The sequence below is a fragment of the Salmo trutta genome, chromosome 33 (genome assembly GCF_901001165.1).
Source record: "Salmo trutta chromosome 33, fSalTru1.1, whole genome shotgun sequence".
NCBI classification, from domain to species: domain Eukaryota; kingdom Metazoa; phylum Chordata; class Actinopteri; order Salmoniformes; family Salmonidae; genus Salmo; species Salmo trutta.
The window spans coordinates 18,258,301-18,274,314 of record NC_042989.1 but is presented as its reverse complement, the minus strand read 5'-3'; the positions used below and the strand labels follow the sequence as shown (position 1 = coordinate 18,274,314).

The following is a 16,014-nucleotide window of genomic DNA, read 5'->3' as shown; positions in this document are numbered from 1 at the left end:
ATAATGTGTCTGTTCTGTATCATTAGGTTTAAATGCAGGTGTTAGGGGGAGTTGAGGCATGCAGTCCAAATATGTTGGGTTTCATTTCAAAAGTGTAGTTGTTTTTTCAGATGAAGTAAAAACAATTTTTTTATGGAATTCACACATCTTACCAAAAAAATAAGACCACTTTCCCTTTAAGGGTTAAGTATTTATTGCTGCCACCTAGGGGAGCTGTTGTTTAAACTGACGTCAAAGACATTACAGTATGGCTTAGAAGCTGTGCTGACGTGCTCTTTTATTTTCTAATGAGGGTGAAAAACGCTGCACTGTTTGACAGCAAGGTAGCTAGCGGTATGCATAGTTGTTTACGGGGTACGCGCTAGGGGCTACCTAAATGAGCACGACTCGAGAGTGTGTGCACTCTGTCAGTTAGGCTCCAATTTCGACCAGTCTAGATTGAAGACCTCCGCGCAGTCATCAGAACTTCAGCTTCAACATCCAGCGGAACGGAGAATGGACAGCTATCAGGCTAGCTAGGTGGCTATCCTTACTAGGATAACGACATTTAGGGAGGAAATGTGCTAGCTAGCTGGTAGCTATACATTTTATTGAACTTCTGATATTTATTAGCTGTGCATTTGTGCTTCTCCTCGAGCTTTGTCATTATGCTCGCGAATGTATCCAGGAACCACCTTGTATAGCTAGCGATGTATAATATTAGTAATTATTTGGTTTATGTTGTGGCGCATCTGTAGAAATGAGTCTCTTCGGCAAATGCAGCTAGCCAATCGGGGGGGGGGGGGGCAGACGATTTATCTACGGGACACATATTTGTTTTAATCTGGTTAATCTGGTTAACATTAATGTAGGTAGCTAACAGTTATTTGACATTAAGTAAAGTTGGCTGTATAGCTAACGTACGCTAGCACAGTCATAAACTGAACATTGTTGTTATGGCTGACTAACGTTAGTTTGCTAGCTAACTAAAGTAGGTTGATTCTCCTCAAATCTTCCAACTATCTGGTTTCCTCACATAATACGAAATGCTAGCTAGCTAAGTAATTCATCCCTTCCCTCTAGGTTCGTGTGAGACGACGGTTTCCTGTTTTCCAGGTTGAATCGACAGTAACTGTTAACATCTGGATTAAGAACATACGTTAGGTGAGGTGGAGAGATGCAGACTTTTTTGAAAGGCAGGAGAGTGGGCTACTGGCTCAGCGAGAAGAAGATGAAGAAGCTGAATTTTCAGGCCTTCGCTGATTTGTGCAGGTATGTGGTGAGAACAATGCAGCTACTGGTGGTTACATTTTCAGTCCACTGTACAGTAGTTAGTCGTGAAGGGATATAGACAGCACTCTTGAAGAAATGTATTGTAGCTCGTAGCAGTGTAGCTACAGTGTGTAGCTATTTGTTACACATATCCACTCTCGAAAATATGGCTAGGTAATCATCTCTTTAACTGTACCCAATGTCCACTCCATTTAATGACCTCAAGAACCAATAATTTCATCCATCTTTTCTTAACTGATATATTTTGGAATACACATTTTGAACATTAATAGAAGAGGATATGACAAATTCTGTGGTCTGTAGAGAACACTTTGCTTGCTTACATTGTGTAGGTTAAGCCCCAGAATCTGTGGTAGATTTCACACACATTCAAATAATGGAACCAACGTGAGCTCAATTTGCATCTGTCATGTAACTGTTTCTAGGCCAAGCTCATTTCTCAATGTCTTTTGAATAGACAGCCTTTTAATATATCAAACAGAATTACAGCAATTGACATAAGAGTTTCCCTATTGCCTTGTGCAAGCAGTTGAGCCTGTTCTGAGTTTTTCTCATTGGGCAAGTGATTTGTTGCTACTGGCTATAACCTAAATGCAAATAACTTAATCTGTTTTTTCTTGTCCCTCCCCAGTGTAAAGTTGAAAATGATACATTTCCATTTTTGGGGCAAGTGCTTATAAAGGATTCAGACCCTTTGACTTTTTACATATTTTGTTATGTTACAGCCTTACTCTAAAATGGATTAACTTTTTTATCCTCAACAATCTACACACAATACCCCATAATGACAAAGCGAAAACAGGTTTTTAGAAAAACAGAAATGCCTTATTTACACAAATATTCAGACCCTTTGCTATGAGATGCAAAATTGAGATCAAGTGCATCCTGTTTCCATTGATCATCCTTGAGATGTTTCTACAACTTGATTGGAGTCCACCTGTGGTAAACTCAATTGATTGAACATGAAAGGGAAACGCCTGTCTATATAAGGTTCCACAGTTGACAGTGCATGTCAGAGCAAAAACCAAGCCATAAGGTCGAAGTAATTATCTGTAGAGCTCAGACATTTTTTTATTTCACCTTTATTTAACCAGGTAGGCCAGTTGAGAACAAGTTCTCATTTACAACTGCGACCTGGCCAAGATGAAGCAAAGCAGTGTGACAAAAAACAACAGTTACACATGGGATAAACAAAAGTACAGTCAATAACAATAGAAAATCTATATACAGTGTATGCAAATGGGGGTAAGGCAATAAATAGGCCATAGTAGCGAAGTAATTACAATTAAGCAAATTAACGAGTGATAGATGTGCAGATGATGATGTGCAAAAAAAGTTAATAAAAACAATATGGGGATGAGGTAGGTAGTTGGATGGGCTATTTACAGATGGGCTGTGTACAGCTGCAGCGATCGGTGAGCTGCTCAGATAGCTGATGCTTAAAGTTAGTGAGGGAGAGAAGTCTCCAACTACATCGATTTTTGCAATTCGTTCCAGTCATTGGCAGCAGAGAACTGGAAGGAAAGGCGGCCAAAGGCGGTGTTGACTTTGGGGATGACCAGTGAGATATACCTGCTGGCGCGTGTGCTACGGCTGGGTGTTATGGTGACCAGTGAGCTGAGATAAGGCGGCGCTATACCTAGCAAAGACTTATAGATGACCTGGAGCCAGTGGGCCTGGCGACGAATATGTAGCGAGGGCCAGCCGACGAGAGCATACAGGTCGCAGTGGTGGGTGTATGGGGCTTTGGTGACAAAAACGGATGGCACTGTGATAGACTGTATCCAATTTGTTGAGTAGAGTGTTGGAGGCTATTTTGTAAATGACATCACTGAAGTCGAGGATCGGTAGGATAGTCAGTTTTACGAGGGTGTGTTTGGCAGCGTGAGTGAAGGAGGCTTTGTTGTGAAATAGGAAGCCGATTCTAGATTTAATTTTGGATTGGAGATGCTTAATGTGAGTCTGGAAGGAGAGTTTACAGTCTAACCAGACACCTAGGTATTTGTAGTTGTCCACATATTCTAAGTCAGAACCGTACAGAATAGTGATATTGGGCGGGTGGGTGCGGGCAGCGATCGGTTGAAGAGCATACATTTAGTTTTACTTGCATTTAAGAGCAGTCGGTGGCCACGGAAGGAGTGTTGTATGGCACTGAAGCTCGTCTGGAGGTTTGTTAACACAGTGTCCAAAGAAGGGCCAGATGTATACCGAATGGTGTCTGCGTAGAGGTGGATCAAGGAATCACCTGCAGCAAGAGCAACATTGATATATATAGAGAAAAGAGTCGGCCTGAGAATTGAACCCTGTGGTACCCCCAGAGACTGCCAGAGGTCCGGACAACAGGCCCTCCGATTTGACACACTGAACTGTTTGAGAAGTAGTTGGTGAACCAGGCGAGGCAGTCATTTGGGAAACCTAGGCTGTTGAGTCTACCGATAAGAATACGGTGATTGACAGAGTCGAAAGCCTTGGCCAGGTCGACGAAGACAGCTGCACAGTACTGTCTTTTATCGATGGCGGTTATGATATTGTTTAGTACCTTGAGCGTGGCTGAGGTGCACCCGTGACCAGCTCGGAGACTGGATTGCACAGCGGAGAAGGTACGGTGGGAATCAAAATGGTCAGTGATCTGTTTGTTAACTTGGCTTTCGAAGACTTTAGAAAGGCAGGGCAGGATGGATATAGTCTAGACCCAAACTGTTACAGACCTGTCTCCCCCTTTAAAGAGGGGGATGACCGCGGCAGCTTTCCAGTCTTTGGGGATCTCAGACGATACAAAAGAGGTCGACCGGACTAGTAATTGGGGTTGCAACAATGGCGGTGGATAATTTTAGAGAGGGTCCAGATTGTCTAGCCCAGCTGATTTGTACGGGTCCAGGTTTTGCAGCTCTTTCAAAACATCTGCTATCTGGATTATGGTGAAGGAGAAGCTGGGGAGGCTTGGGCAAGTAGCTGCGGGGGGTGCTGAGCTGTTGGTTGGGGTAGCCAGAAGGAAAGCATGGCCAGCTGTAGAGAAATGCTAATTGGATTTCTCGATTTATTGTGGATTTATCAGTGGTGACAGTGTTTCCTAGCCTCAGTGCAGTGGGCAGCTGGGAGGAGGTGTTCTTATTCTCCATGGACTTTAGTGTCCCAGAACTTTTTGGAGTTAGAGCTGCAAGATGCAAATTTCTGTTAGGAAAGCAAAGGCTAGCTTTGTCAAACTGACTGTGTATTGGTTCCTGACTTCCCTGAAAAGTTGCATATTGCGGAGACTATTCGATGCTAGTGCACTACGCCACAGGATGTTTTTGTGCTGGTCGAGGGCAGTCCGGTCTGAAGTGAACCAAGGGCTATATCTGTTCTTTGTTCTACATTTTTTGAGAGGGGCATGCTTATTTTAGATGGTGAGGAAATTACTTTTAAAGAACACCCAGGCATCCTCTACTGACTGGATGAGGTCAATATCCTTCCAGGATACCTGGGCCAGGTCGATTAGAAAGGCCTGCTCGCCGAAGTGTTTTAGGGAGCGTTTGATAGTGATGAGGGGTGGTCGTTTGACCGCGGACCCATAACGGATGCAGGCAATGAGGAAGTGATCGCAGAGATCCTGATTGAAAATAGCAGAGGTGTATTTGGAGGGCAGGTTGGTCAGGATAATATCTATGAGAGTGCCCATGTTTACGGATTTAGGGTTGTACCTGGTGGGTTCCTTGATAATTTGTGAGATTGAGGGCATCTATCTTAGATTGTAGGATGGCCGGGGTGTTAAGCATATCCCAGTTTAGGTCACCTAACAGAACGAACTCTGAAGATAGATGGGGGGCAATCAATTCACATATGGTGTCCAGGGTGCAGCTGGGAGCTGAGGGGGGTCTATAACAGGCGGCAATAGTGAGAGACTTATTTCTGGAGAGATTCATTTTTAAAAGTAGGAGCTCGAACTGTTTGCATAGACTTGGAAAGTATGACAGCCTGCAAAGTTCTATCTCTGCAGTAGATTGCAAGTTCTCCCCCATTGGCAGTTCTATCTTGATGGATAATGTTGAGGATGGAAATCTCAGAAATGTTGGTGGCCTTCCTAAGCAAGGATTCAGACACGGCAAGGACATCAGGGTTGGCGGAGTGTGCGAAAGCAGTGAGTAAAACAAACATAGGGAGGAGGCTTCTGATGTTAACATGCATGAAACCAAGGCTTTTACGGTTACAGAAGTCATCAAATGAGAGCGCATGGGGACACACAGGGCATAGGTTAACCACATCACCAGAGGAGGATGAGGGTACGGCTAAAGGATATCAAAACTGGGCGTCTAGTGCGTTGGGGACAGAGAATAAAAGGAGCAGATTTCTGGATGTGGTAGAATCGATTCAGGGCATAATGTACAGACGGGTAGGGTGCGGGTACAGTGGAGGTAAACCCAGGCATTGAGTGACGGTGAGAGAGGTTGCATCTCTGGAGGCACTCGTTATGCTGGGTGAGGTCACCGCATGTGTGGGTGGTGGGACAAAAGAGGTATCTGAGGCATGTTGAGTGGGGCGAGGGGCTCCACAGTAAAATAAAACGATAACCACCCTAAACAGTATACAAGGCATATTGACATTCAAGAGCCATAAAGCAATCACAGGTGTTGATTGGGAGAGCTAGCTAAGACAACGGGTAAGACAACAACAGCTAATCAGCTAAGACGACAACACCAGGTAAAATGGCGATGAATGGGCAGAGAGGGTCAGTGAACTACACACAGGTCCTGAGTTCAAGGCTGGGCCGACAGATAAACAAAATGGAGTACCGTGATCAATGAACAGTCCAGCAGGCATCAGCTATGTAGCCAGGTTATCATAGGGTCCAGGGAACAGCAATAGATGAAACGGGGAAGCCGTTAGGTAGCCGTTACTGCCGTTACTACGCTAGCAAGCGGGAGACACGGCGTACATAAAGATAGCAGACCGGGGCTAGCAGAAGCTTCTTCACTGACTTCCGGCAAAGGCCGGTTGAGGGCACAACGGACGGAATTACGTCGGTGGACCAGTCGTGATGAATCGGCGGGGCGCCGTGTCGACACATGGTCCAGGCCAATTAACAAAAGAGGTATTGTAGCTGGAGTAATTTAGTTTGCTAGCTGAGAGATGCGCCTGGCTCGAGGCTAACTGGTGGTAGCTTCGGGACAAGGGCATTAGCCACTATAGCCACTCGGTAGCAGCTAGCTAGCTGCGATGATCCGATGCAAAGGTCCAGAGCTTACGGCAGGAATCCGGAGATGTAGTGGCTTCTAGTCGTGTTAGTGAAGAGTCCGGGAGGCATCAGCTGTGGCCAGGAAATTGGCCTGGCTCAAGGCTAGCTTCGGGGCTGGGCCACTCGGTAGCAGCTAGCTAGCTGCAATGATATGGAGTAATGGTCCAGAGCTTACGGCAGGAATCTGGTGATGTAGTGGAGACGAGCAGTCCTTTATGCTCAGGGTTGATATCAGGCTTTGCAGACTGGCGGTTATTATCCAGGCTAAAAGCGGCTGGTGTCTGAGCTAAAGGTCAAGGCCGCTAGCAGTGGCTAACAATGACTAAATAGCTAGTAGCTAATTAGCTGGTTAGCATCTGATGGCTAACTTCTGATGGAGGTTCTAGCTATAAGGTCTAAAAATAGCAGATCTGTATCACATTGGGTGAGGCGGGTTGCCGGAAGGTATATTTAATTTAAAAAGGGATTTTTCTCTGTCAGAGTGAACCCAATGTTCACTCTGACAGAGCTCCTCTGAGGAGATGGGTGAACCTTCCAGAGGGACAACCATCTCTGCAGCACTCCACCAGTCAAGCCTTTTATGGTAGTGACCAGACAGAAGCCACTTCTCAGTAAAAGGCACATGACAGCCCGCTTGGAGTTTGCCAAAAGCCACCTAAAGACTTTCAGACCCTGAGAAACAAGATTCTCAAGTCTGATGAAACCCGGTTTGAACTCTGGCCTGAATGCCAAGCGTCACGTCTGGAGGAAACCTGGCACCATCCCTACATAGAGATCCTTTATTAAAACCTGCTCCAGAGCACTCAGGACCTCCGACTGGGGAGAAGGTTCACCTTCCAACAGACAAAGACCCTAAACACACAACCAAAATGATTCAGGAGTGGCTTTGGGGCAAGTCTCAATGTCCTTGAGTGCCCCAGCCAGAGCCCGGACTTGAATCAGATCCAACATCTCTGGAGAGACCTGAAAATAGCTGTGCAGCAACACTCCCCATCCAACCTGACAGCTTGAGAGGATCTGCAGAGAAGAATGGGAGAAACTCCCCAAATACAGGTGTGCCAAGCTTGAAGCGGCAAACCCAAGAAGACTTGAGGCTGTAATCCTAGCAACAATTTGTAAACCTGTTTTTGCTTTGTCATTATGGGGTATTGTATGTAGATTGAGGAGGGGGGGGCAATTTAATCAACTTTAGAATAAGGCTGTAACCTAACAATGTGGAGAAAGTCAGGGGGTCTGAATACTTTCCCGAAGGCACTGTAATAGCACTGTCTGCTATGTGTTAGACTATTGTTATGACTAGTTTCATTAATCTTATGCTCTGTGACTTGTCCTTTAAGAGGCATATTTTAAATTGGTCCTTTTCATGGTTTGTTCAGAGGCTCTCTCGTTAGAGATGTGGTCTCCATCCGCCTGCCCTTTACTCTCCGGTCTCTTGAGTCCCCCGTGAAGCATAGTTAATTAGACCTCTGATTGGTCTCCTGTGACGTGAGAATTGCTCTCTGCGTGATGCTGAGTTCTGTATGTGTGGGCACAGGAGTTTTGTGGCACAGTAGTGTGGAGGAGGCTCTCACCATTACTGTTTGAGTCCTCATTGAGAGAACTGTATGAATTTGCCTAGTCTAATGATTTCACTAAAAAAGAAAGACCAGAGAGGTTGTGGTGAATGTAGGCCTTAAGTATTACACCAGCAGATAGGGGGAGGAGCAATTGTTTGGGTTGTGTATTTGTATTTATTATGGATCCCCAATAGCTACTGCCAAGGCAGCAGCTACTCTTCCTGGGGTCCAGCAACATTTAAGGCAGTTAAACCATTTAAAAAAAAAACATTGCAATACATTCACAACCGATTTCACAACACATTAAGTGTGTGCCTTCAGGCCACTACTCTACTACCACACATGCGTGTGTGTAAGATGGGGGTATGTGGGTGCGGTTTGTGGCTCCAGGTGCCTCTCTTATAACATGGGTGTGTTTAGGTTTGTGAAACCTGAGCAACTGGAATTTGAAAAGTAAGAGGCTTTACTAAAGCACCTAGTAGGTGTATGTGCATGCAACGCGCTTGACTCTCGAGTAGAGGGAAATAGTATCTCTTACCTTACTTTACATTGTGCCTTGCTGTATCAGTCTCCAGCAGAGTGAATGGTTATATAAGGCGTTGTAAAGTGGGGCAGGGATTGCATTGGATTTCCTCAGCAGAACTGCCTGTAAACCCTGCCTGCTGATGGCTAAATAGTGCTGTATTTGGTATCAACAAGCAGGGAAGGGACCCACAACACTCAGGCAAACTGGCTTTAATCAATCCTTTCTCTCTGTTGCTGCGCGTGTTTTAGGAGTGTCACACTCAGCCCATGTGAAAAACGCCTAAATGGCAGACAATGTGAAATGACCAAAAACCATTCCACTAGGGCAGATCTCTGTGGGTTAGGTAGGATATTTTTTCAGAGTGGATTCTCTCTGCTGATAGCAGTGGTGAGTGATTTTCACCTTGCCAAGGGAGCTGTTGACTCTAAGCAACCTGATTGAGCCAGCACAGATTACGACAATGTAATCCTCCAAATATTTTTAAATCTCTTCATAACCCTCCAACCAAATGACTCCCTCTGGAGGATGGCTCGGAGTGTAGTATGTAGGTTATAGGGTGGGTAAGGATGGGCTGTGTGTGGGCCAGGGATGGGTTTGAACAATCAAATTTTCTGTGTCTTGCCTACTCTGGAAAATATAGTTAAGGAATGGGGGTGGGCATTTTAAAATGATTTTTAGTATTCAAATAGTATCTTTTTTTTTAAGATGGTTTAAATCTTGTTTTGAAAAAAGCCGGTGCGCTGCTCTGCCTCTTGTCTATGGCACGGAGATGGGGATAGAAAGTAACCAAACTGACTCCCGCAAGTTAGATTACCTATGGCAGCAACAAGTTTGTCTGTCATACCATCTGGTAGTGCCGGTCTTGACTGCATCAAATCGTTGTAAAGAAGCTAGCTGCAGTAGTCAGCCAGCTAACTAGCTAGCTACAGTAGCCAACTAGCTAGCTAGCTAAAGTAGCAAGGCTAATTGAGGCTATTTTGCTGCGCTCCTTATCCAATGTCTACATCTCCATTCATATGAATCAACCGCCTACCTGTTGGTTGATCATTTAGCCAATGTAATTCTGTCGTTTTAATTCCATTTTGCATTGATTTAGAAATCTCCTACTTCACTTGCTACATATGGAGCGTCTGACTGTAGCCCCACTTTTCTTTGAACGACATTAAGAAACGGATTCGTTTAAAAAAAATGGGGCGCACTGTCATTATACTGTTAACGTTTGAAATGTAATGGTCTATCCTTGTAGGCTATGCTGCATAGATCATTTGATTACATTTTTGACTAAACCTTAAATGTTCTTTTACTATGAATAGTCTCCGAGGTAATCTAATGCTAACGTCCGTTTAGCTATTGGAATAACAGTGCCCATCCCTTTTGAGGGGGGCGTCAATTAGCCTAGTACTAAGTAGCAGGTTATTCCTTGCTGTAACATGTACTCCACTTGTCACCTATTTTACTGCACTAAGGTCGAAGATTTGTTTGGAGTGTGCATGGTCACGTTGGCCTAACACACACACACACACACACACACTTCATAATTGCTAGCTGTAGGTTACATTGCTGTCAATAGCCTGAAGTATCACTTCAGTTTTACAAAGAGAAAATGTGTCCACTATAGTAGGACTTCCTTTCTGATTTCATTATGTGGTCACTAGGGATGTAAGAATTCACCCATAGGCAGTGGTCCCTGGTTCAAATGTTTTAAGATGAGTGCATCGGTCTGCAGGAGCCCAAACCGATCCAAATGAAACACGCATTAGTAAGAAAGCAGAATTTAAACGTTATCAATTGCCGGCTCACTAAAATATTTTACTCATAATACATTTTTATGCCTTACTCCAAAAATACCTAATCTTGTGACAATTGTCATCTCCTTCCGTGTCTAACTAAGCATGTAATTATGTTTAGTCATCAGAAAGCCCAGTCTCATTGAGGCTGCTAATCACCATTAAAATCTACAGCTCTGTGGAAGATGCCACCTCTTCCGTGTTTGGACCTCATGCTTTCATAATGAGGAAATATCTGATCTAGACAACCACTCCCATAGAACCAGCAGGTTTCTACATGTCCCATCCCTCTCACTGCCTTGACAGATTTCTATGAAGCTTGAACAGCTTCTATTGAAACAAAAATACCCTCAAGCATTCTGACATAGTGCCCACTGAAAATTCCCTGTTTTTCTACATACCCTAGCTTAGTGTTCATTCCCTCCTCCATGCATATCTGTATGTATGTTCAGATGAGTAGGACCAGCATGTCCTCACTACTTGATGACCTCTAACATTTTGTTTTGATCACTGTGTTTTTATAGTACGGAAAACACTCAAACTTGAAATCAGTCACTTAAGGCCATTTCATACTGCTTTGTTATTAGCCCCAGTCTGTCTTAGCCCCAGGCTAGGCTGGCCCTAGACTAAGCTTTAGCCCTGGGCTAAAGATTCACACTTGTATTCCAAAGCCCTGGCATAATGGACAAACACAACATGCGACCAACATTCTATCTCTGACATGCAACCAATGTTATAAACAAGGCATTTATTAACACACTATTAAATGTTGCTTTTATCCTAACATTTGACTTCCAACAGTCATGGTTTGTATAAACCTTGCTGTTTTCCTGTCACATCATTGGAAACAATGTTTCACTTTTGAAATTCTATCACACCGACTGCTGTGAACAAATGAGACATCAGCTTTTCTGATTCAGGCGAAATAATGCAACACAATTACTGTCATGGATATGTGCAATTAAATTGAGTGTTTTCTTCCATTCCAGCTGTAGAGTTTAGCTTTACTTGGCTAAGTGAAGACTTTAAAAAGCCTGCATAGCAACCATTTTTGTTTGGCATAGCAACCAATGTTTTTGGATTGAATAGTATGAAATTACTTGTGCTTGTTATGCGCATTATTTTCATATGTCAATTAAGTGAATGTGCCACTTGTGATTGGGCAGTCTAGGCATTGCTCTTGACTCCGTTTCACACGTAATATTTTGGCACTGTGTTTCTGGGGCTAACCCCAAAGTCTGTGCTAACCCTGCTCTGGTGCAGGGCCAGCTAGCCCTGGGCTAAGGTTGGTGCTAGCTGACTTTAGAATGTGCAAGTATGAACACTCACTTTAGCCCCGGGCTAAGATCTCCCTTAGCTCAGGGCTAAGGACGCTCTTAACCCTGAGCTAAGGTGCAGTGTAAACGGGCCTTTATACTACTTGTTTGGGCAGACTGGGTTGGATATGAAAGACCGTCAAGTCCTTCAGTGGTCGTCGGACAGCATTGTGGTTTATTACGTTAGAGCAGCTGGATGTCTCTTACACAAACGCTACTAAGGACTTCGCTCTTGTAGGTCTGTGCGTTGCCAAGCAACCCTTTTCTTATTTTTTTATATATATTATTTATTTTTTTACCGAAAGCTCCATCGCTGTGTCTTAAAGTAAAGGCATTCCCTGGCCCTGGACTCCCAGACTAAGCATTCAGAGATGATTTAATTTAGACTTAATGGCCATTTATTTATGAATTCCTGGAACAAATTCACATTCTATTCTTGAGTGTTATGCCCCTGGTTTTCATTCCCAGAATTTCATAAGATTTGTGTGTTCTGAATTTAAACACTGATGCCAAAGTCTGTTGGTACTTAAAACATTGACAGTGATATACTTATGTGAGACAGACTCCGGACCCTTGAAGTGGCGAGGTGCATGCGCTATCTTGGTTTCTTTGCCAACCATCTCCCTGCCCTTCAAAACAGCCATAACATTTGTAATGGTGTGAGATACCCCTTGTGATTGGTAGCCATTTTGGTTCACCACTACAGAGAGCTTGAAAATACACTGGAGAATGGTAGTCAATTTTGTCAGGGTAATTTGTTGGAGTTAAGGCATTGCTTTATCTCTTCCCCCAACCTCTGCATTTTGAGGATATTAGAATAATGAATGAATGTACACATTCTGATTTGTTCTTTTTTTCTCATCTGCCTTTCAGGAAAAGAGGAATAGAAGTGGTCCAGGTAAGTTCAATAAGACATTAACTCAATTACCCAAACATTCATTTGTGCCTTTTTTAAAATTGAGATTAAAAGATTCATTGGGGAATATCCTGCTCGCACAAGCATCGTTTGACACACTGTTCATACCCGTTGTTGGTGGAGAGAATTTTGCAGGTCTGAAGCTTATTTCCTGTAGTTCTACAGATGTTGTCATGGGTTGCAAAGAACGTGCATCATTGGTTTCAATACACTTGAAAAGTTTATCAGTTATCCAGAAAAGAATGCAGATGAATAGCCTATCCCTAGTTCTAATCCCTATGGACTTTGATCTATGTTTGAACACTGTTTGATTCTAGTTTGTTCCTGTTGCCCGACAGAGATCTGGTGTTTGTGTGCCCACTATGTCCATGCTTTAAAATTGAATATTGTATTGAGCAACACCTGCCTAAAGCTGCTGAAATCCAGAGAATTTGTACATGATGTTACCTGGGTTTGTGCATTGAGGCAGAGAGTGCATGGTTCATATCACAGGGGTGGACAGGGAGAAAGGAAATACTGGGGGAAGAATGATTGATGAGCACCGTTAGCCCCATCCCCTTCGTCCACTCATCCATCCAGTAGCCTGGCCTGTCAGTGTGGACGTTTCGGCTTCTTTAGGATATGACACAGCCCTTCATGTCTCCCTTCTCCCAGATATTTCCCAGATATTCTACTGTAAACGGCCGGTGGTGGAAACAGTGTGCATGTTTCCACCGTCTCCTCATAGATGCCTCATGTAGATGCTCCCCAGGCCCCTGTTCTGTATGTCTGTGAGGAGGCAAGAGTAACATGAGCACCACCAATAATGGGCTTCCTGCTTGGGGCGTCACTTCTCAGGTCATTACAACAATCAAATGTGTGTGTTCACAGCCGGGAAGATGTTATCTTTGGTCTTTCATTGAAACACTAGTGACCGTTAATCAACCTTTTGTCATGTGCAGGTTGTGTAGTATGAGTGACTGTGTCCCAGGGCTCTGAATAGCTCTCTGCAATCTGTTAGTTAACTGAAAAATCTTGAGGAGGAAATCGAGAGCCATTAATTTCCCTGCCTCTCATTTTTGTGGTGTATTTCACTCTTTCTATGTAGTCTTATGTTCTTTCACTTTTTTTCTGGAGATATCTCCAGCACACCCAGACAAAAAGATGTCCAGGGAATGGTCCCAAAGTAAACAGTGCTTTGTTTCTCTGAGCGCTCTCAACTCTCCCAGAAGGCCAGCAGTTCCTTACAGCCTAGATCCTGTGGCACCCCTACACCCCTCTCCTCCACACACACAGGTCTACAACCACCAGGGCTATCTCTGGCAGCTCCCATGCTCAGACTTTTAGCTGTGCTGTCAATGCCAATTGGGAGAGCACAATGTAAACACACCTGCACGTTTACATTTTTTTAGTCAGTGCTGGTGAGGGCTGCCTGGAAGGTGAGCCCTGTGCCAGTCAGTTTTTCTTGTGGCACGACCTCCTTGCATGGGAAACAATGGTATCCATTGACATGCTCTGGCGTTGTTACGTTGTACATGTATAAAGCTGTCATCTCCTATTATAAGGAGGGAGTGAGATGCTCTGTTGGGAGGCAGGGAGAGTGGAGCACAGAGGGTCAGAGGTTCCCAAACAGGATTTTCACGCTATGTTTTTACAGGATAAAGAACACATTTCACATAAATGTAGCTAAATCCCCTGTTTTATGTGCCGTTTAATACCGACTTCTGATCCTGATATTTGCAAACATTTTAGGGACAGTTCATCGCAATTAACCCTTTCAAATGAATTGTGACACACTAGCCAGAGAAACATGACAATGTCATCTTACAGGTCTGTGTGCTTCCCAGCAGAATCAGTCACAATGGCGAGCCAGTCTGGTCGTGATATGGCTATATGTTTTGATTGGGATGTTGTCTTCTACACTATTTGGAGGGGGGGGGTGATTGTACAAGGAGAACTCTGTTACTATGTTGGTCTGGATGTGTGGTGAATCTGAGGCTGTGGTCTGATCAAGGTTAAAACCCACTCCACCACCCACCTCCTGTTCCAGATAGGCTTCAGGCTCGCAGCCTTCACTTATGTCCTTGTAGTCTTCAAGCTGATCCTGTTGATAATGTCCAAGTCTCTTCTGGTGGTAAACAAGGTCAATAATGGCAACCAAAACAATCATGTTCTAATCTTTGCATAAACATTTGATAAGTTTACTTTCCTTTGAACAGGGCTTTTTGGTTCACTTTGATGCAGTCTGGGTAACTTCATTTTCTGTTAATACCTAATTCATGGGACTTACCTCACTGATTTTAAATGCGGACAAAAAATGGCTGTAGAATATTGTTGTATTTTAAGCAAAGGAATGAGTCTTGTTGCTAAGAACCTTTCTGGGGCCATGATGGACCGTTTCCTCCGTAGGCCCATTCATCTCTATCACTCATTTATTGGAGCAGAGCTTGCAATAAAGTAACATTTATGTCCCTCTCTTGAAAATCAAAGTTCAGTAATGTCAATGACAGATGTAGCACTATAGAGCATGGCAGCAGTTGTGACATCATGCTCTGTGAACAGACCTAAATCGGTCGGCCCTAAGGGAGCTCATTTCTAGTGTGGGAAAAACTTCAGCCTGTCTGGGGGGGAGGAGGAAGAGTCAGAGGAACCTTTGTTACACCTCAATCTGTCTGTCCTTACACACTCCCTCTTGTGGTCCTCCCGCCATTCACGCTGATCCTCCTCTAAGCGATTTCCACAACCTCATCAATATTGACCCGTTTCCCCTAGCTTATGAGCCAGCAGCCGTCTCCTAGAGATCCATACATTAGTCTGTCCTTATTATTCAGAGCTGATCAAATGAACCCACTAGACTTGGGACACCGATGTTCTCTGCCAGAACTGATCAAGGAAAATGGCCATTGCTGTCCAGGAAAAATAGAATCTAATTTTATCATGCGCTGAGTGCTAGGGAATTTCAAGTTAATTTCCTAGTTGTTACTGTATCTCTCCCACAGATCTGTTTTATTGAAGCCCATTGAGATTGATAGTACTCACTCCAAAAAGCATTATGTAGCCAACTGCTCTTCTAGTCCATGGGGAGTAGCTACTAGCCAGAGGAATCCAACATCCTAATGGGGGTGATCTTTTGGATTTTATTTTGCAGCTTAATTCAGGAGTCCCTGAATTGAGGCGATTAAGTGACTGCCTACTTGATGCAACCAGTTTGATACCTATTGTAGTGATTGAACAATACCTGTGGGGTTCTTTGGAATACTGAGTCGGCGCGATTTTATTGATTTATATTGGATCTTCAACCCACCCATTGGGTGTTTACTAGTGCTGAGCGACTTAACCAATTTATTATTAAAAATGGTGGGGGGGTGTAGGTTATTAAACAACTGATTGACCAACGTCTGTTCAATTACTTGCATTCCATTTACTTCTGCTTTTTTTTTGTGAGCCAGA

At 43.9% G+C, this 16,014-nt stretch overlaps 1 protein-coding gene across 2 annotated transcripts in view; it reads left to right on the top strand.

Moving 5' to 3' along the window:
* The first annotated feature begins 241 nt into the window (after nt 1-241).
* itpk1b (inositol-tetrakisphosphate 1-kinase b) overlaps nt 242-16,014 on the top strand; it is a 38,761-nt gene continuing 22,988 nt past the window's right edge. Inside the window, exons 1-3 of one of the 2 annotated variants that reach the window (XM_029730107.1) lie at nt 242-519; nt 1,063-1,251; nt 12,543-12,567. In XM_029730107.1, coding sequence (XP_029585967.1) covers nt 1,157-1,251; nt 12,543-12,567 — 120 coding nt within the window. In that variant the 5' untranslated portion in view covers nt 242-519; nt 1,063-1,156. Of the gene's footprint in view, nt 575-1,062; nt 1,252-12,542; nt 12,568-16,014 lie in introns of both variants that reach the window. The other variant, XM_029730106.1, reaches the window with a different exon arrangement.